At 34.7% G+C, this 21,253-nt stretch overlaps 1 protein-coding gene across 1 annotated transcript; it reads right to left on the bottom strand.

The window, feature by feature from the left end:
* Positions 1-390: 390 nt before the first annotated feature.
* On the bottom strand, positions 391-21,102 carry LOC135610253 (probable pre-mRNA-splicing factor ATP-dependent RNA helicase DEAH4). Its single transcript, XM_065104535.1, has 17 exons — positions 20,814-21,102; positions 18,084-18,176; positions 17,837-17,941; positions 16,449-16,666; positions 14,171-14,223; positions 13,858-13,974; positions 10,847-10,938; positions 9,684-9,770; positions 9,118-9,332; positions 8,819-8,911; positions 7,203-7,326; positions 6,432-6,579; positions 4,852-4,921; positions 3,085-3,245; positions 1,763-1,938; positions 1,400-1,609; positions 391-1,094 (listed from the first exon to the last, which is right to left on the bottom strand). Exons 1-16 carry the CDS (start codon positions 21,011-21,013, stop codon positions 1,453-1,455), a joined length of 2,109 nt encoding a protein of 702 aa, XP_064960607.1. The 5' UTR covers positions 21,014-21,102; the 3' UTR covers positions 391-1,094; positions 1,400-1,452.
* Between the last annotated feature and the right edge of the window lie 151 nt (positions 21,103-21,253).

Here is a 21,253-nt window from a genome sequence, read left to right as displayed (position 1 = left end):
CTGAATTTTTTGAGCGATTATGGAATACTTTTGTTTGGCGATCACATTTTGAAGAACAAATGATGTCACGATTATTCGAGAAATAACTATTTCGAATTGTCGATGACACGAATCGGATGAATTGGTGAGTCATCTACAGACTAATTTCCAAATTGCACATCACTCTTTACGGAGGACGAACAATTGTAGTGGGATTCAAAACAAATGACGGAAGAGTAACAGATTACTGCACCATTTATGACCGATTTAGGATTAATACGATGATTACCAAAACAGTTGAATCAGAACACGACGAATGCCGATGCTAAACTAAATCAGATTAATCCGGCGGATTTTCTCTTTTCATGTGAGATCGCACATTAATAAGTTTTAAGAACTCATCAGCAACAATGATTAAGAATGATTAATTTTATTTCATGAGTGAGATGGATGTACATTAGAGGGAGGATTCTAATACAAGAAAGGGATCTATATATATACTTCAAGATCAAACTATTTGGAGGGATTATATAGATGTTCTTTAAAAAAATTTGGAGGGGCAAAAATACCATTTACAATCTTTGGAAGAATAGATATGGAGACTTTTTTTTTTTTTTTTCTATTCAACAAACTGAAACCTCGAACAGAAACACTTTTCACTACAGGAAGAACTATTACCACATTAATGCACTCGCATGAATCCCAAGGGACATAATACTCTGCTGTTTAAACCGAACACCAACTTGAATTCAATTAGGATAGCAGTGGAAGGGGTTCATACCGATCATCTTCAACAGGGAGATCATCTTCAACAGGCAATCCTCCAAAGATTGCAGCAACTTTTCGGAATCATAGAAAATAATGGTACAAAAAGAAAAAAACAGTTCCATTTGCTGGGGAAAACTTTGTAAGGAGCACTGCACTGAGAAATAATTGATGTCAATGTTTCCAGTCAATATGAGAATGATAGGTTAGTTTGAAGCTCCCCTTCTGGATATATATAAAGGAAAATTATCTGATTGATTCTTAGGGTCATCAGAGTAATGTTCATGAAAGAGCCTTGTGAGCCTGGGAGGCAAACTTCTCTTAGAGGGTTTTCCAGCAAGTGCCATAACCTATCATAGAAGACAAGAACACATAAATCATTATTCAATATATGATTATAAAGATTGAAATAAGAATCAAGGAAAAAAAAACTGAATGTTTTTATTCATGTAAAAAGAAGCAACAAGGGACATGATTCAGAGATGACCATTGGCAAACATCAAAGCAGACTAAGGCTTGCTGCAATATGTCATTAATTATTAGTACTTGGAAGGTTCCTCTCGACCCTTTTGAATCACATCCCAACTTAGCAGCAGAGAATTCTACATAACAGGCATAGGAGAATGGAACAAACAAGAGAAACCTTTATGATCACCTTTGCCGATAGAGTTATACAGATATCTTTTAGTGAAGATCGCCCTGGAACATCTATCTATTTGCCTTTCTAGCAAGATATCGTTCACGGGCTGCCTGAATTTTACTATCCATGGAACCAGGTGTACCACTGGCATCTACCACTTGCATAGGTGAATTTATCGTTTTGTTCTCGATGGTCTCATTATTTTCTGAAGCACCAGAGCCACCACTGTAAAGTTGGAAATTTATTAAAATCTTGAAATATTAATTTCGGTAATTTTTAAATAAAAATTTGAAAGCAAACAGCAAACAGTTCCACTGCACATGAAGAGGAATTATATGGTAAGGACTTCTGAAAATTTCTCCTGGTCAAGTGGATTACCTCAGCTTGTCAATGTTCATCTTCTCCAGTTTCTTTGAGATTGGTTGGACCCATGAAATTTCAACTGCACATACGTTTCTCATAAAAGGCCGAGAGGTATTTATGAGTTCATGGTAAACAACATAATCTGGCAACTGTCCATCTTCATCAGCTTCTAGCACCGAGGATGGATGAACCTGAAATGAATGGCTTCAGCAAATCATCACCACAAATATGTTATAGGACAAAATTAATTATTAGTGATTTGGCAAGGCCAAAAGGCAAGAAGTGGGCACAAGATAATTCTGACCTAACCAGTGCCCCTGATGTATACAAATTTTAAGCATAATTCCATAAAATCAAAAGAGGATTTTGCTGATGACATGAACAACCTAATTTGAATTGCCATTTTCTCTGACTATATTGTCCACAAACTATTGACCTAGAAACTACATGGAACTATCCCAAGAATAGAGAAAGCAAATATGCAGTTAAACATCTAAGCTGCAAATTCTTCTATCTTCTGTCACTGAACATTAAGCTTCCACATCTCAGTTTCCTTTTCAGTGTGCTATTTGTTCATATATTTAGTTATTTAGTACAGCACAACTATAACGAAAAGAAAATTCTTTTGCTCAGGTTAATTGTTTTTATCATCTTTCAACTAAAGTCATAATGAATTGTTTTTATCATAATAAAAGATTTAACATTTAACTAGAATTAATCTACAGACCAGAAAGGTCTGTCACTCAATCACAAGTTGAAAAAATGTTTCAGATATAAAACTCATCGATGTACTTAGAAATGATTATAAATTATGTTTAGATACTTGAATTTTCCACTGAAAATTAATCTTGCCAAGTGGCATGTTGTATGAAATCTTCTTACATTGATTACAGCTGCAACGGTATAATAGTCACTTATGATGCATGTCATATGGAAATACTTGATTGTGAATAAAATAAGGGTTAGACAAAATATGAATGGAAGGTAGCACAAGAAAGTCCAGACCTATATAAATCACAAACATAGAACAAATTTAAATGCAATTATATGAGAACATAGTCGGAGAATTTGCTATTAAGTTTAATCTACATTAAGAGTAATCTGTTTTCAGGGTCTACATTACATGATAAGTTTTGGAAATGAGGATATTCGAACCATGCAAAGTAGATAAGCCATAGAATTATTATTTGATCATCATCAGAGAACTAAAAACTATAGCAGAAGTATATATTAAGTTCCGCATTGTGTGCAAAAAAAAAAATCCACATGGTATGTTACCATATGACTGGTGTAAATTAGGAAAATCTTGATTTTAGTGTAGGATAAGTCACAAATACCTGCACAAGTTGCGACCTGTAACCAAGTGTATGATAGCCATTGTGAAGCAGCATCCGTTCGGCCAACTGATTTCCGTAGCCTCTGCATAAAGCTCTCCTGAGCTTTTTGTAGTCTTTATCACTTTTTTTTTGCCGCATGCCTGATTCTACGTCCAATGACCCTGTATTTGAGAAACCAGTAGCCTTGTAACGAAATATTAAGAAGCAGAGAACAATTTATGAAAAAGTTTGTTGCTCTGATAGAAAATAAAATGACAGGAGATCATCCAAGATGGTAGGTATGGACATATTCAAAGGAGACGTATAGATATGATTGGATAATGCCAGTCGGTTAACATTATTCATGTAAAGAGAGAGAGTGTAAGGCCTAAGAAGACTGCTAAAAGCAATAAAAAGATATTGAAAGCTCTATATTTTCTTACCAAAGTACCAACCAAAAGGTTTCATATCCACACACTGTCAATTCATTGAGGGTCTAGGGTGACCGAAGTTCTAATCTGAATGTCTCCAGTCTTGAAAAAAATTCACCAGCAGATCTGGAAAATAGTGGGGTGGACTAGTTTTTGTGCTCTATTTGGATTAATTAATAAGGCCACAGTCATGATACCAATTTGAGTCAATTTGGCTGTAAGATATCGAGGGAAAAGAAAACGATTGTTCTCTTAACACAGATTTCTGAAGGTCAGGATCCATCTTTATGAGAAATATACTTGTATGTATGATCTAATGGCTAATTTTAGACCATGACAAGATAGGAGTAATGCATATACTGTACAGTTTACACCGAGATAGTAAATTGACAATACAGTAGAAAAAACTAAATGTACTAAATATCAGTGGGGTTTCATTAGGCACTCAAGCGCTCACCTAGGCACTCGGGCGAGGCGAGGCGAGGCCTGAGTGCCTCGCTTCATTTCTAGACGGTGCGCTTCAAAGAGGCGCCGCTTGGGCGCTCGCCCGAGCCCAGATGCCGGGCGCTTCGGGCGAGCGCCCGGGTTAAACCAGGCGATCGAACCAACGATTTAGGTCTAGTTCGATCTCCGATGCTTTAGTTGGTTCAATCAATCTAACTAAAGCACCGATATCAGCCTTCCTCTTGCAACTTCCCACCTCTAACCCTGCTCGCCGCTCCTGCTCTCGCTGCCACTGCTACCACTGCCACTGTCGCCACTCCCACTGCTACCGCTACCACTACCACTGTCGCCGCTCGCTGCTCCCACTGCTCGCTTCTATAGCTGCCACTATCGTCGCTCGCCGCTCCCGCTCCCGCTGCCACTGCCACTGTCGTCGCTTGCCACTCCCGCTCCCATTGCTCACTGCTACCGCTGCCACTGTCGTCGCTGGCTGCTCCCGCTGCTCTCAGTCAACAGCCTCGATCTTCCTCTTACTCACACTCTTTTCACTTCGTATATTATTAACAGTATACTACTAACTGTATACTAGTAACAGTATTTTTATTTATTAGATTAATAATATATTATTTTGATTTGAATACTGTTAATTTTTTTATTTAAAATTATTGTTATTGTTTTGAATTTTAAGACTTTTTGTTAATGTGATATTATAATTTTACAAGATTTTCTTAATTTAATATCATATTTTATTTAAATAATTATATTTATTAATTATATTATATATTTTTATATTGCCTCACTTCACTCGGGCGAGCGCCTAGCGCCTCAAGCGTTTTTGAACCTTAGCGCCTAGCGCTTTTTAAATCACTGCTAAGTATGAAAAATCAAATAAACACCAATGTAATAAATTGACCTTTCCCCATCTTCTGTACTATCTGAGATAGTTGCTTCCTCACATCCTTGCTAAACATCATGCTGCGGACCTGCAAAAGGTCCAAGTATTACTAAATGACATATTCACAGCATGAAGCCAGGATGAAAATGTGACAGTACATTATTAACATAAACAACATTAGAAAGAGATCAAGGGCAGAGCTCACTAAAAAAATTGAACCTAAAAATTAAATATTGATCAGCTATGTTCATAAACCATTTGCAATTTTAGATAACTGATGAGGTATTATTTTCTAACAGGGAACTTACAGATCAACTTCCACAAAACCACATGAACTATGAAGCTGGAAAGTTGAGAAAAGATAGAACCTAAGGGAAGAAATAAATGATACACTTGATGACACTGGACTTTTTCCACCCATAACTAGATGAGTCACGAGAGAAAGTATAACCAATTATGTTGTAGAGGTGAGCTTTATTATTAGTTGGAAGGAAATGAATATTACAAGAAGATATAACAACATATGAAAATGAATAAAAAGAAGTCAAATACTATACAAATACTCGCACATTTAAGCAATCTGAAGGTTTAACAGAGCTATCACAGAAGCAGACATGGAAGCAAGGTAAAGGCCCAAGGGCACAAGTAATAGGTCTTAGATAACCGTGTCTGGCTACTTACCACCATTATACCAGCCTAATATGCGCACTCTGATAACTAAACAGAGTAGACAAAAATTAAATTTCAAAAATGTGGAGAAGGAATACTAATATAAATAATAATTGGAGAAGAAACAAAGAAAAAAATCTGATATCCTAATCTTACTCCATAGCCTAAGTAAGAGTTGATCATCAGCTTTTCAGCAGTACTGAGCTTAGATATTGTTTACGGACAAAAAAATATATATCACACGATAGACTTGATCGCAGTAAAAGAACAAAACTCAGACATATGGATTGAAGATCAACAAGACAGAAGCCGTTCCATGACTCTGTTCGCATCAAGACCTTACATGGCCAAACAACTGCATACTTGTTGGTTAGAATTAGTCACTGTTCATCCAAACGAATAACCAAAACCAATTTATAACCTTTAATCCATATTGGACACAATGAACCCAATAGATACTGTGTCAAGAAGAAATAGATGAACTATCTCGAGTCACTCGACTTACAATCTGGGATCATAACTACAACACCAAAGCCACAATTGAGCTACTCCAGAATGTGGAACAAAATAGATGGCCTCTTCCATTAGAGAAATCCTGTTGATCGTTCATTAAGAATCAATCAGGTACGTGAAACCTTGAATTTATTATGTAGAAATTACTTCTCAAGCAGATACCAATGATCAGAATGTGACTAAACTGGTGATTCAACAACATCATGAAAGCATTTCTAGTCCATCAAATGGCATCACAGAACTGGCACCGAAGCTAACATGAAAACATGCCATCATCATGGATGTTGGTTTCACATTGATATTACATGTGGACCTAGTAGAAGACTAGTTCAGGTAAGATAACTCTCCAAAATCTTTGATCTATGCATAACCATCAAGTACCATGAATTTTTGAAGTAACAAAAATTGTGATATACCTGCAAGTCATTGTCAGTGCACCAATTCGGATCATAGTCGGCTCGGTCCCAACTTTCATATACTTGAAGCAGTTGTATATGGTCACCCCACCCAGAACCATCTGGTAGTTTGGAAAATGATTGTTTTCTCTTCTTCTCTTTGTTTTTACTGTGCATGTATTGTACGGTGCAAGATGCAACAAGTCATTCAGCTCTTACACAAAGTTTATTTAGGCATGAAAAGTTATAGAATATCCATATATTTCAAATCCAAAACAATATCACCAAAGTAATATATAATTTCAATGTTTGTCACAGAAAAAAAATGAATAACTGTACAGGAGAAACTTTTGTGGATGTTCAAAGAAAATAAATGATGATTGACAAGCATCTTTGGATTCATATTCTGCTAATTATATGCTTTTTTTTCTTTTTAATGTCATTCGTCATGAAGTGCATGAGTTAATGACACACAACACATTCCAGAAAATTCAACTAATGAATTATACAAAATAACAATGGAGGAAGCAATGGGAACAATGGAAGAGGAGGAGACAAGTACTAAGGACAGGCTGGGGGAGACAGACAACACAAGAGAATGGACTATGACATTTTGGGATTAAAAATGATAAAAATAGAACCGGATGATAGGCCCTGTATGGTATGTGGGCCATCCAAAATTGGATGGTCTGCATGCCAATTCATGCTTGGACTGGTAAATACTGGCCAGTACATGTCAATCCCGTATGAAATTGCATATCTTGGATGAATCACAACATGAGTAGGGTTCACCTGTGAGTAGGACGAATTGCAACTTCTGCTGATAGCATAGATGTGACTGTCAAAGCCTGAGACAAACATCCCAACTCATTTGCCTCAATTAAAGTCCTTGCAAGCGAGGGTTCCAATGGAAGCTCTACAACATAACCAAAAGGATGGCACTTAGTCAAGGGAAAGTGTCAGATGTGCATGATCCAGATAATTATACCCATATAACCACACTCATGAAATGTTTCATGCAATAGAAGATTAAGAGTACATACATGAATTCCTAGCAAATTAAAACAACCCCAGTTTACTATAGCAAATCATTCAATTAACAGCATTTACTAGGTTTACATATAAGAGTGTTCGGACCGTACCTTGATTAAGAGAAACTCAAAAAGTGATCTCCAGAAAATGATTACAATTGTCATTCAGAAAGATTGACTATTATAGAGAAAATGATTACTATCTGCCCATGGAAAGTGCAACTTGAAATATTGCAGGATGCTTAAGCCCCAATGACAATATCCTAAATTAATCTGTAGCTGACCCCTACAGTTTTTTCTTTTCTTTGATATGTACAATGTAACCTAACATCAACATAATGCCTTTTCAGTTGTCATGATTCAGTTTATGTCCTAACATAAACTATTATACATGCATGGATATTTACTGCAGGCCAGTATACATTTCTTCAGATATTTACTGGTGCTTGGTAAATAGTTGTAATTATGTAAACTATTCAACTTTATGAGAAATGTAAACCCTAATTTTTATACTTTTATTCTGTTAAAATTACATATCAACAAACCAAAGACAGTGATATTTTGACATTTTTTAGATTTTAATAAAATTTTGATTTTTCAAAGTTTTACAAAATTATAAAATTTTACATGGATCTCCAAATCCTTTGCTGAAAGCTTAAAATGTTAAGCTGCATGATCCTTTTATAAGTTTTATTTATGTTCAAACAACTTGTCACAGGAATTCAACTTTCTAATGTGTAAGCTTTTGCGACAACTATTACAAGCTGTGTCTTGATTTGGAGGCACTTCAAGCAGTCTCCATCAGTTCCTGATCATATATTTGGTTATATCAGTTTTTCTGGGAATATTTCTATGCTGCATATATATGCTCTGGAATATTTGAAAGGCATAAACCTTTTATTTTTAATTCAGTGCACTTGAGAACATGGTGACTTTGTAGCATAAGTTTTCTAGTACATCTTGTTGTTGTTTATTTTTAGAGCAATGCTTTCCAAATCATTTATACCTTACCCATCTACCTACCTGCCTTATGATTGGAGGCAAGGCCAATGTGCGACCTATATATCAGGTCATTGCTTACTATAATCACAGGTAAAGTGAGACAGTTAAGTGACAAATGGATACCAAAACTATCAATATCTATATCATCTATTTATCTTTAAAGAATAAGATAAGCATGTCTTTTTTTTGTGGAAATGCAGTTGCCCGTTCAATGGATTCGTAGAAAATTTGTATGCAATCATCTTATGTTTTGAAATAAACTGTTTTATCTAGAATCATCAAGCAAGCACCTTTTTTCATCCTAAACAAATGAAGGCTGAAAACAGAAAAATCATCAGTGCATTCAGGCATGAATATTTTGTATTAAACTCTTACCAGCCATAGCTTTTCCAATCTCAGTTATCTGTCCATTTTCATCAATTGCATCAATGAGGTATAATTGCCTTAAAGCATCTTCTAGTGATTCACCTGCGGAAACAATAGGCAGCTTAATTTCTAAAATTAGGTTATTGAAAGAAGTCCATTTCAAAGAGAAACTTTTGTAGAGAATTTTATTGTCCTCCAACATCAACTTATTAATTTTGGTGAACAAACCATCAATATATCAACAATATAAGCACCTAAACGAATAAACAATCTCATACAAGATCAACAACAAAGAATGAAGTTCTTACGTGATGGTGGATCCAGAAAATCAAACTTCAAGATATCAATATCAGAAAGACTTAATGACTTCAGGTAAAGAACACTTCCAGCAAGAGATGATCGCTGAATTTCCGGTATTGTTGCATCAAGAAACTCCTCATCATAAACAGTTCTAGGATATAACCGGTAACACTTGCCAGGACGAGTCCTTCCGGCTCGCCCAGCTCGTTGATCAGCTTGAACTCTACAACAATTCACGCCAACAATTCAAATCAATGAGTCTTGTCTGACAGCCGATCTGATTATACCTAAAATGCTTAATGGTTCAATTTCAAAACATCATGTCCAAACACAAGAATAGTGAGTAACATCATTCCCACTCTCCAACCAACATGAGTAGCATTTCTTTTTATTTCAAGCCATTTCTGTTACCATGGAAAGAAATTTATTGTTTTTTAATTTCCTATATGCACAAAAATAACAACAAATATCTACCATCTACAACAACCTACATGCACAATATAGCATCACTTATAGAACGAATGGACAAGAACGTGAATTGAGTACCAAGACAAAATATCTGGACACAACCAACCTACTTATCTGCACGATATCAAGAGAATACATTCCGGTCGAGGGGTTATATTGGCGCTGCTTCACAAAACCAGAATCAATGACATACCTAGCATGAGAAAATAATCAAAATATTATGCAGATCTTAACTTAAATCCAAAGCCATTAATTCAAGAGGAAATATAGTATATGCATAAAGGAACACATTATTCATTTAAAAGAAATTGGAGTAATATCTAAATTTGTTTTCAAGGAGATGTTTCCACCATTGGACTTTTCCAGTGGGAATGAGCGCAACATATCTACTATGGCCACTAATTGGCTAAAAATCACAACATGAAATCTGCTACAGCTGATATATATACAAATTATTGATTATCTAATACAGCAGGCAGTGATGAGGATGTTGCTTGCTTTGATACTGATTGCTCATTAAGTTACCAAATTTATTAAGAATGTCAAACATGTCATAATTATGCAAATACAACTTAGACAAAACTCTAATTTTCACAAAAGATTTACCCATGAACATCATGCCACACACAAAGATTATTGAGATACTAGAGAAACACAAGAGAGTTCAACCAAGAAAAATGTACAATCTGATACATTGACAATAATCCAGTCCAACAAGCTGTCGTGAGAAATCCAATTAGTTTCAACAATTCTTTGTATAAATTTCTGAGACAAGCAACAAATTAAGACTACAAATTACGTTGGAGCATAGATGTAAAATATTTTCAGATAAGAAAATTGATTACAAGACTTCAAAAGAGTATCCTAGTAGAAACACACATAAGTTACATGACACAACCCACCAATGAAGATTATATTAAACTAAGGTCCATCTTTTGTCCGAAAAAAAAAAGTAACCTCCATTTAAAACCGCTTTTCCACAATTACAAGGAAAAATATTTTTGTCAATAATGGTTTTTTATAGCTTATACATCAATCGTCAACAACAATAGTGTATCTTTCAACTCAAAGACATTATTCTCAATAACAAATTTCAAATAACATTTCTGGATATACATTTCTGTTGTGCCAGTGAGATCTTCTGTTATCAGTAACAACAAATGTCATGCACAATTTGACTAATCATACATGAAAGAGCAATTAATTCAAAAAAGAAACCAAATGCAAATGAAATCTAGCCACAAATAACTACATGGAATAGATCCTTACACAATACCATCAACAGTGAGAGAAGTTTCAGCTATGTTGGTAGCAACAATAAACCGTCTGCAGTTTGGTGGTGCTGGACTGAATACACGAATCTACGTTATGAAAAGCAAATTGGAGATATCAGCCATAATATTGATTTTAAGGTTCAATGATCTTAAGATATATCTACCAAGTTTAATATCTCACAGACAAGCAACAGAGTCAGAAAAGCATCTTCTTTTTTCTTACATGCCACTTTAACAGGTCATGTTACACAATGCAACATTCAGAAGTTATTATGGTTTTCATATAAAAAGCAATCTAAAAAAAAAAGAAATGCAATGCAGCTGAAGCATCACAAATATCAGCACATGTATACATAACGCAAATATTCTACATGCAAAATGCATGTCATCCTGTCCATAGAATTTATATGGCGTAACATATTCACTTAAGTGAGCACATCTGTTTCTTTTTCATCACTGAAGAACTGCAAGGCAAAATCTAGTGGTACCAAGTTATTTAATTATGTTGAAAAGATGAAAAAGAAAAAAAAAATGTAAGTGTAATTGTAATTGTACCAAGTTGTTTAATTTTAAGCATTACTACAAATTTTACTTTCACAATGCAGATTTTATAATATAATGGTGCAAGATTTTTTGGTGTTTAAAGATCAGTTGTAACTTGTAAGAAATAAAATCCATCAATTACTCCATAGTGATAGTGGTTATGCAATCAGTTCTAACAATACAGTACTAACTAAATCAAAGTAATGCTCTCTAGTGGGTCCATAAGAGTAGTATTTATCATTTGTACAGTTGGAACTTGCTGCCTTTAGCTATCACATTGTAATGACTTCAGTTCACCACGTCTCAAATTACTGATGCTCAAGTACTAGGAAAAGGGTTCTAACACAAGGATAGATGTCAGTGCATTCTATAGGGTCAACTATTAACAACAAGAAATAAATGGGACATTACGAATAAATGTGAAACACCATTTTTAAAGAGAATATTGGTGTTTTGACTCATGTACTTGGACGTCATAAAAGCTACAAAAGATAGCCTTGACACCAACTACGCTGTATGGTTACAGAACAGCCAATGAGAAACAATATATATAAGAGGTTGCGCTGCCAGCCATGCATCTACCAAATGCTGACTGGTACATATGCTCCATGTACTCTGTTGTGCTCAGCCTCTTATGTGCTAGGCACATGCTAGCCTTCATAGTTTGACATGGTTGTACATGAAAATTGGTGAGTCAATGTTCGCAATATGTTGGATTCAGAACATGAATACAAACCCAGTGTAAGGCTGTGGCAAACATGAAACGTACAAAAAAGAAGCAACTGCTGGTTATGACATGGCAAATCCATAATGAATTGTGGATCTTAAAGTGGAGTGGCATTAATGGGAAAGGTGAAACATAATATAATTGTTTTCATGGTAAATTAGTGTTAGAATCAGTTGAAGGTGAGGAAAAAAATTAGAGAAGGTTTATATGGTAAATTAGAAAGAGAATCAGTTAAAAGTGAGGAAAAACAATTGAAAAGGTTTGAACATGTCACAAAGGACAATTAAGTGAATAGGTAAAAATAAAGTTGCCACAACAGATGAGAGAAAGAACAAGACTGTTTAGAGTTTGTGAAAAAGAACATAAACCTAAATACAGCAGAGAAGGATTTGTACAATCTAACTCGAGGGGTTGTGAAATATTAGCATACTTGCCACGGTAAAAACACTATTATTCTTTATAGTTTGAAAACTAAAAGGAAGCCAGACCCACTGTCTTATGTCAGTGGAATAAACAACCATGCTTTTTGATGAAATTGATCAAATCCCTGAACAAGCTTATAATACATGAAGAAAAAGGAAATTTATGTGCTACATCAGGTTGAGCACATACAAAACAGATTTAGGCATAAATGTGTATCACAGTAAAATTTCAACTGAGGATATGCATGCTCAAATGAAACATGTACATGCACTTTAACTCATGACACCAACACCACAAACAGTTATGCAGCTGACCATTTTTTTTTTCAATTAAATTAATGTTCATGTCAGAAACTTAAAGTGACTTCCTAATATCTACCTTATATTTTTTCAGAAACTAAAAAGAAATGTAACTATAACTCTTACAGTTTAATTTATTTTAACTGCATATGGTTATAACTTATAACTTATATCAATAAAGTGATGTGTACATGAAGTACACAAATCTAAAAATCAGTTTTATCAATGTGAGTCATTATTTAATCTTATAGAAAATTGAAGAAAAAACCACTTCCAGGCTAACCAAAATAAAGCACCAGACACTCCCACGTATCTAAAATTCAAAGACTGAATAATTCTGAACTATCATAAAGTTTTCGCATGCACAAGTCTGAATGTAGCACGAATAAAGGAACCATAGAAACTATAAAGTTTTGGCTTTCAGAGCTTTTTGTGTGGGTCAATCAGTTGTCGCTTTCCTCCCCAGAAGCATTCAAGTACTCGTCTAAGCTTCAGGTAAATATATCAAGCTCTCGAGCATCAGCCTCATTCATCTTCACGAAGTACAAACTAGAAAGCAATATTCAAACTAAATTATCTCTTAGGCTCAGTTTTATATAATTGCAAATATAGATAATAATATTCATTTAATCCTAACAACAGGCCATCAAAGGATCCATTGATCTCACAAGTTTACACATCTATTATAAACACCTCAACTATCAAAACTAAAAAATTAAAAGATTCCTTCATGCAATGTTTTTATAGTAAATACTAAATAGAGTTGCTAAATGCAGACAACTGCATTTTATTGGATAGTGAGATTCAGGCCCATAAGAATATGCTATAATTGCTCAAAGGTAATCAACAACCAACATGTTGGTGTAAACACACCCAGCAGAGTAACCAGTGAAAATGTAGGTAACTGATACTAAAGCAACAGTAATGGTACTTTGCTGCAAGACATGCAATTAAAAATCCATTATAAAAAATAGCTAGATCAACCTAAACTATGATCAAGTTAGATGATATTGCCTGCAATTCAGGTGGTAAAGAACCATGAAGTGGAAAGACTATAGCATCCATGCAAGAACCTTCCTCGAGGTTTTGAATCTTCTCCTCCAGCTTAAAAACCATTTTATCAATGTCATCCTATATTAGTTAGAAATTTGCTTAGTTTATAAATATAATAACAAGAAAAGAAAGCAATAATTCCTGTCAATTTCACGAGGTAAAAGTATAATATTGCATGGCGATAACTCGGTTATCTGAAGATAAAATTAGCAGAGAGGTGCTATGCCAACAAAACCATCAAAATATGTAGAAAAACTCATAGGCAAAAGCTCACCTGTCCTGTCATAAAAATCAAGACATCTCCAGGCGGTTCACGGACATGTACATCTGTCAAGAGCAATATCGATGGTTGATATAATATATAACAGCACAACCTACAAGATAACAAAAAATCTAATAGGCAAAACATGTCAACATACAAGCCTCTTACATGGAATTATCAAACAGGTTCCAGAGGGAAAATTAGTTGTCATCATATTCTTAGAAGTAAAATATTTGTTATTATTGAGTACTATAATTGCATAATTTATCAAATAAGTAATGGCAATATATACACTATATACCACAAAGAACTAGTTTTTCAGTTTTAAACTTTCCTACATTTATAAAAAATCATTGGCTTTTTGAGCCAACCTTACATGAAAAGTAGCATCATTCACAAAATTTACACATATTTGTACACTTAATGAAACAGAAAACTGAACAAAAATTAAGATTAGGCTAGATTACTGTGCCATGAGTTGTTTCCCACCCTTTTAAAAACTAAGTGATATACATATATCCAAAAAATATTAGATTTAAAAAAATTCTATAGTTTATACCAAAATTGTTGCTGGTTCTTTTGAGAAAATCTTACATAAACAGTGGCATATATATATACATGTGTATATATATACATATATACATGTGTATATATACATATATACATGTGTATATATACATATATATATATATACATACATATATATACATATATATATAACAAAATGTGTATATTTCCAATTCTCTCTCTTTGTTGTTTCCTTCTTTCTGTGAAATCATTTCCAATTCTGTGTATGTTCTGGAGTAAAATTATGAAATCCTACCAACTTGTAGACAGTCTATTACATTGAAACTGACAATTAAAGAAGTAGAATCAGCAATTCAAACTTCAAAGATGATACCTCTGCATATAATAAGGTTCACAGGATATACTGGGTGCACTGAGTGGTATAGGCCCTACACCAGGTTTACCACCTGGTTTATGTCAGCATACTGATAAGCTATTGGACCAGTATTCGAACTGACAATTCCCATGTTGAAAGGGGGCATTAAAGAAGCAGAATCAGCAATTCAAAGATGATACCTCTGCGTACAATAACAAGGTTCACAGGTTGTACTGGGTGTACCGAACGGTATAGGCCCTACACCAGGTTTACCGCCTGGTTTACCTGATGTCTGCATACTGATAAGCTATTGGACAGTTATACTGAACTGTGACATATGGTATTGTAAATCATGGATAATAAAGCTACAGGATGGAAGTTTGATTTCATTGAACATTTTTGTATCACTAAGTACTGCTCATGCTAATTTCAAGAAGCTGTATACTATCTAGTATTTAGCCCATTCCGTAATAATCACTTTCCTTCTTTCTGCCTCTCTCCATCCCAATCTTCATTGCAACCACAAGTTCTAAGGAAAAAATTACATTAGTATTGAATTCTCCATGTACATTACATATAAATTTGATGATAGGACAAAAGCCATAACAGCGAATCAAGCAAATTCTCTAACTATGCTTGGTTACCGTCATTGTCATTATTCATCTCGCTCTATGACAACACTTGCAACCAATATCTGTTTTTTTAATATAGTTACTTTCTTGAGCAAGTAGTCAGTAGTCATTATGGTTTTCTCATAAAATCTCATATGTTGCATCTATAGTGAACAACTAGGAAAGATAAGTATCACTTTGATAGAGGATAAGATAAGAGAAAATCATTTAAGATTTTATAAGCATGTCCTTATGAGACCTCCAAATGCAATAATCAGAAAAGGTGAAATAATTAACATTAATGGTATGAGGAGAGGTAGAGGAAGGCTTAAAAAGACTTTAATTGAAACTATAAATAAATATTTAAGTACTCTAAACATAACTAAACATATAGCTTTTTTATATATCTCAATGGCGTCAAATGATTCATGTAGCCGACCTCAAATAGTTGAGACTTAGGGCTTTGTTGTTGTTATTGTTGTTGTTGCTGCATCTATAGTGTTTCATAAAAAATATCAACCATTTCCCATGTCCTTGACCAAGTTTTGTTAAAACGATATCAGTGACATGGTCTTTTTGGTTTCTTTTTTTTTTTACAATAAGAATTGTATCACTTGCTATTTACTTTGCTAATGGAACTTGGAAGTATAATGACATATGATATAAAACAAAAACATAGTAGCAACAAGAACATAAGAACCAAGCTTTTTTCAGAAATCAACACCACCATGTAAAACTATGAATTTCATATATTTGAAAAGGTAATCAAAGAATATGGTGGGCATTTTATTCCTACCTAGAGCAGTCTTCAGACAGCATTCGACATAATTTGTGGGTCGTTCAGTGCTGTATAATTTTTCCACAGGGAATAATATCCCTGGGACGTTTAATACAGGGCATCCGGAGAAAAATCTAGATACTTTGACACCATCAAGGGTTGCAGAAGTGATGAGAACTTTCAAATTTGAGGAGCGTCTATTGATTAAGCGTTTCATTAAGCCCAGCAATATGTCACTGCCAAAATGAACACCATAATAAAAAACTAGAATTACAGAATGCATAAACAACAATAACAAAAGAGTAATAAATTACTAAGCAGAAAATAACTAACAATGAACAGTGGAATTCACATATTTAATGCATACATGAGACCCTGCTTGCACTTAATAAAGAAAATTTGTCGTGGCATAACATGCCATTGAAACTATCACTACACATGCCAGCACCAAGCCAACAAATGCAGTAATCAGAAAACCTAGCCAGCATAGAGGAAGCATCGCATGAAAATGTATAGAGTAATACCAGGTTGATGTCATGATACGGTAACTCAATTGCTAACATTAGAACACGAGCAGTTTTTTTTCCATTATTCATCAATGTGCATGTGTTCAAACAAAATGCAAAGCTTACGAATATAAATAAATGACTATTAACTCTTCAAGCAGCATAGGCCTTGATGAGGTGGGGGTGTTCTATTAGTCAACATATTGAACTGTTGGAATAACTAGAACTGAAAGACACCAAAACATTTTGTATTCATACAGCAGCTCAATTTCATATGAGATAGAGTGGATCTCTTATTGCTTAATTACTTCAAATTTAAGACAGATCAAAGATTCTTGAAAGTCTTTATATACAGATCTTGTCCATGTTCCTAATCAAGACCCTTTTCCTATAACTAAACAAATTTAGAGTGCTAAGTTAACCTCCAACATAAGTTTGTTACTTAACATTAACACATACAATTTATTGCGAGACTAGAGGCTTTCAAAGCATCATCTTTAGATGCACATGTGTGCCCCTAGATCATGAGGACTATAGCCTAGTTTTCTTACATTTTCCTGTTTCCTCAAACATCTAGGATAGACACTGATGACCCTGAAGAACAGTAAGTTTACACACAAACTGTGGAGCATATATTGCTCACTACTTTTGGGGTTTTGCATAAAATTAGAGAAAACTATTTAAACATATGCTACGTATTAAGCAATTTAATTTCATTAAATGGAGGACAATGTACGAATATAAAACTACTTCCAACAAACACAGAAACCATAACCACTCCTTTCATCAGATGAAAAAGGAAAAAACATGCCCAAAATTCTAAATTCTAATACCTTGAACTTTGTGTAGTGCTAGTTAAGAAAAAGTCACTTATAAGACTGAACAAAACAAGTGTCATACGTGTTCAAACTGCGTTCATGAGCTTCATCCAAGATAATAACTGAGTACTGGTTAAGTTCTGGATTAGATAGGCTTTCTCGAAGAAGACAACCATCAGTTAGATACCTGAGCATTGTGTAAAATGGAAGTTATTGCAATATCCAAATTATACACCAGAACAGGTTTATCCAGATATAAATGCTTTCAGCAGAAGTCCAATCTTTTGCTTAGCCCACTTCTTCACCAGATTGTACAAATAATTTCTTACTTAATGCAGGTTTTATCAGAAGTCCGATCTTCGAAACGAATTGCATAGCCCACTTCTTCACCAAGTCGAGAACCTAGTTCAAATGCAACCCTCCTGTGGAGGACAAAACAAACTTGTTAATCCTAAACTAAAGTTTACAGCAAAAAGCATGGATGTCAGTAATATCAATACAAATGTGAAATCTACATTACAAAATTATTGTTGGGAAATCCTCTAGAAAAACAAGCCAATGCACAATTTATTTCACAGAAACCTGACAAGCAATATGATAGAGAAGAGAACCACTTATGAAGAATGAAAAGCAAAGGATAAAAAGCAAAAACTAGAAGCTCTACCTTATTCAATCACCCTAAACCTAAAAAAAAGTTGGACTGCCTGCTTGGTCCTGTTTTCATCAATTTTTGGCTATCAAACGACTCACTTTCCAGATTCCATATGTAAAATGACAAGATTGTGTTAATAAGTCATCTAAATATTAACATAATCATACAAATTGAAAAGAAAAACAACAAAAAATAGATATCCAGTAAACATCTAATGTTGGTAGATGAAAATTGCTACCACTCACTTTAGAAGATATAATTACTCGACTTGATGCACTTCAAGTAGACCTAGAAAATTTTGTCATGAAGAAGAGAGGGGATGCTGATTGTATCTTATTGTTGAAAAAAGGGTCTCATATCGTAAATTCAAGATGGAGAGGGAAAATGCTTGATGTGAGTACCGGTTAAGTCAGAAAGAGAACTTAAGAGGCTTTTGCAGATACTTGAAGAAGAAACATAGTATCTCTTGTTTGTACAAAGAGAAATTTGTTTCCATCACTCAATATTTTCCTTTTCACTCAAGGAAAACTCAGTGTCTGGAGGGCCACGTGATGGATACTTATGCAATCCTTGAAGAGAAAAAGGCAGTTTATTGAATATATGGAAAGATTGACCAATTACTCCAATTCATATATAATTATGATGATATTGAACATGTTTTAACAAAAATCAAAGAAATAAAGAATGCGTACTAAAATGTTAAGGACTTCGTGCATAAGACTGCATATGAAAACAGCCATATGTGATCAAAACCGAGGATTTGACAGTCATGATGATTCATTATTACCAATATACTTTAAGTTTGAGACATCAAAATTTCTCTTATTTTTATTGTTTCAAACAAAGCGTTCTTCGGTATCCCTCCTCTCTGGCACCACCAATACTGATAGCTCATGTCAAACATCTTACTTAAGCAATGCACTCATAAATCTTTCATGCACGACTCTAAATTACATTAAACAATTTTCCCTAATTTTGTCCCTGATTTGTGCTATTTCAAATGTCATTTTTTCATGGTAAAACCACACATCATCTCTGCAACATCAACTTTTTTAATATGTCATGTCCTAATAATTCAAAATTTTTAATGACAAAACATAGGTGACCTTGTAGCTATAATAACAACAACAACAACAACAAGCCACCAACGTCCCAACTATTTCAAGTTTGCCACATGGATCATCTCCCATCATTCAGTGGTAACATCTGTAGTCCCAACATTAGCTAACCTATTAACCGTTTTATAGAATATATAATAGACTTGTAAAAGTTCACTTTAACGCACCAATTAGGGGTTCTCCTAATCAAAATTCGGAATCTCTACTCTCTATCGGTCCAACCAAGTACCAGTATTAAACATATAGCTAAATACTGCTGCAGCACAATTTTTTTTTTTTTCTTTTCGATCACACTGGGTAACAAGTTGGTATAGTACTCGATATATCTATACCATGCCGGTCCAGTAAGTTACTGAAAGTAAAACCAAATTGAGATTTGGACTCTTGTTCTAATAAGGATTTGGTTTTAAATAACAGTAAAATATATTGAATTTTGAGTGTTGATTAAGGGTTCGCTTACCATCAATTAGGATTTAGGCTCAGCATTATTAAATGAATGTAGAATCGTAAAACTCATTAAAAAAAACTACGTATAAATCAGTTAGTTATTATTAGTCAAGATTGCATTTAGTGAATTTGAAAAGTAAGTTATAAAATGATTCTTAAAAACAAGCTTATCAATTTGTTTGATAAAACTACTTCATGAATTGAATGAAATAACTAAGCTACTAGTTAGTTCTAGAAAAATAATTTGGGAAGCAACTACTTTTTGGTGTTTTGTCTGTCATTTCCTTTTCCAATAGATTTCTTTAATTTGCCTATCTTCTGCCTAACACTAGTTCTTGCTAATAATCTACAGGATACTAGACCACCAGTTACAAAACAGTCTTAATGCCTCTGCCCTCTCCCTTTTTAACCCTCGGCATTCAGTCCTGCAAACAATATCTTCTCAATCTTAGTCTTTTTGTTGATTATGACGTCCAAGATATTAAAAACATTTTCAAAGTTTCTTATAAATGTATATCAACTAGGCAAACTACACCTTCAAAAGTTCTCTATAAGCAGTTAAAGCTGCACTTCATATTTGGTTCATAGCTCGAATTTAGATGAATCCTACCCTACTATCATCGTTAACGCGGCATCTGTTAAGACATCCTGGTGGCAAGCGCACTGTTGAGCAGTTGATTCATTACGACAGAACATACAAACAAAATGAAGAGAAAGAGAATTTTCGAATCCTAGAGTGGATTCAGAGTTCAGAAACTCCATCTTCGGCAATGGTTCCATCGGACAAACAAGCGCCAGAACGCGCGCGTTTTTTGACCGCAAGAAAGGCGTGAGGGTTTTACCTCGCGACGGTGACCGCGGCGACCCGGCGAGGCTGGGTGACGGCGATCGCACCGGAACGGGTGTACCCCCGACGGTGCAAGATCTGGGAGAGCTGCGTGCTCTTCCCGGAGCCCGTCTCGCCGATGATCACAACCACCGGGTTCTCCGCCACGGTCTCCGCTATCTTGTCCTCGAATTGGAGGATGGGGAGGACCGCCATGGACGCGGAGAGACGGTTGAGGATGGGTCGGACGCGGGCAGAGTTAGGGTTGGGGGGTTTGCGTTTGTCTTATAGATTTGGCTCCACACAACCAACACATTTTTTTCTTTTAATCTATAAAGATGTAAATGGAACTCTTTGAACATCGACACGGACGTGATTGACTCTATCCATCGCCACGTATATGACATAATCCAATACCTGTTAATATAATAATAATAATGATAGCGTAAAAGATGT

This window comes from Musa acuminata, chromosome BXJ1-2, assembly GCF_036884655.1.
Source record: "Musa acuminata AAA Group cultivar baxijiao chromosome BXJ1-2, Cavendish_Baxijiao_AAA, whole genome shotgun sequence".
NCBI lineage: Eukaryota > Viridiplantae > Streptophyta > Magnoliopsida > Zingiberales > Musaceae > Musa > Musa acuminata.
Note: the sequence above shows the minus strand (reverse complement) of the source record. Positions and strands in the feature narration are given on the sequence as shown.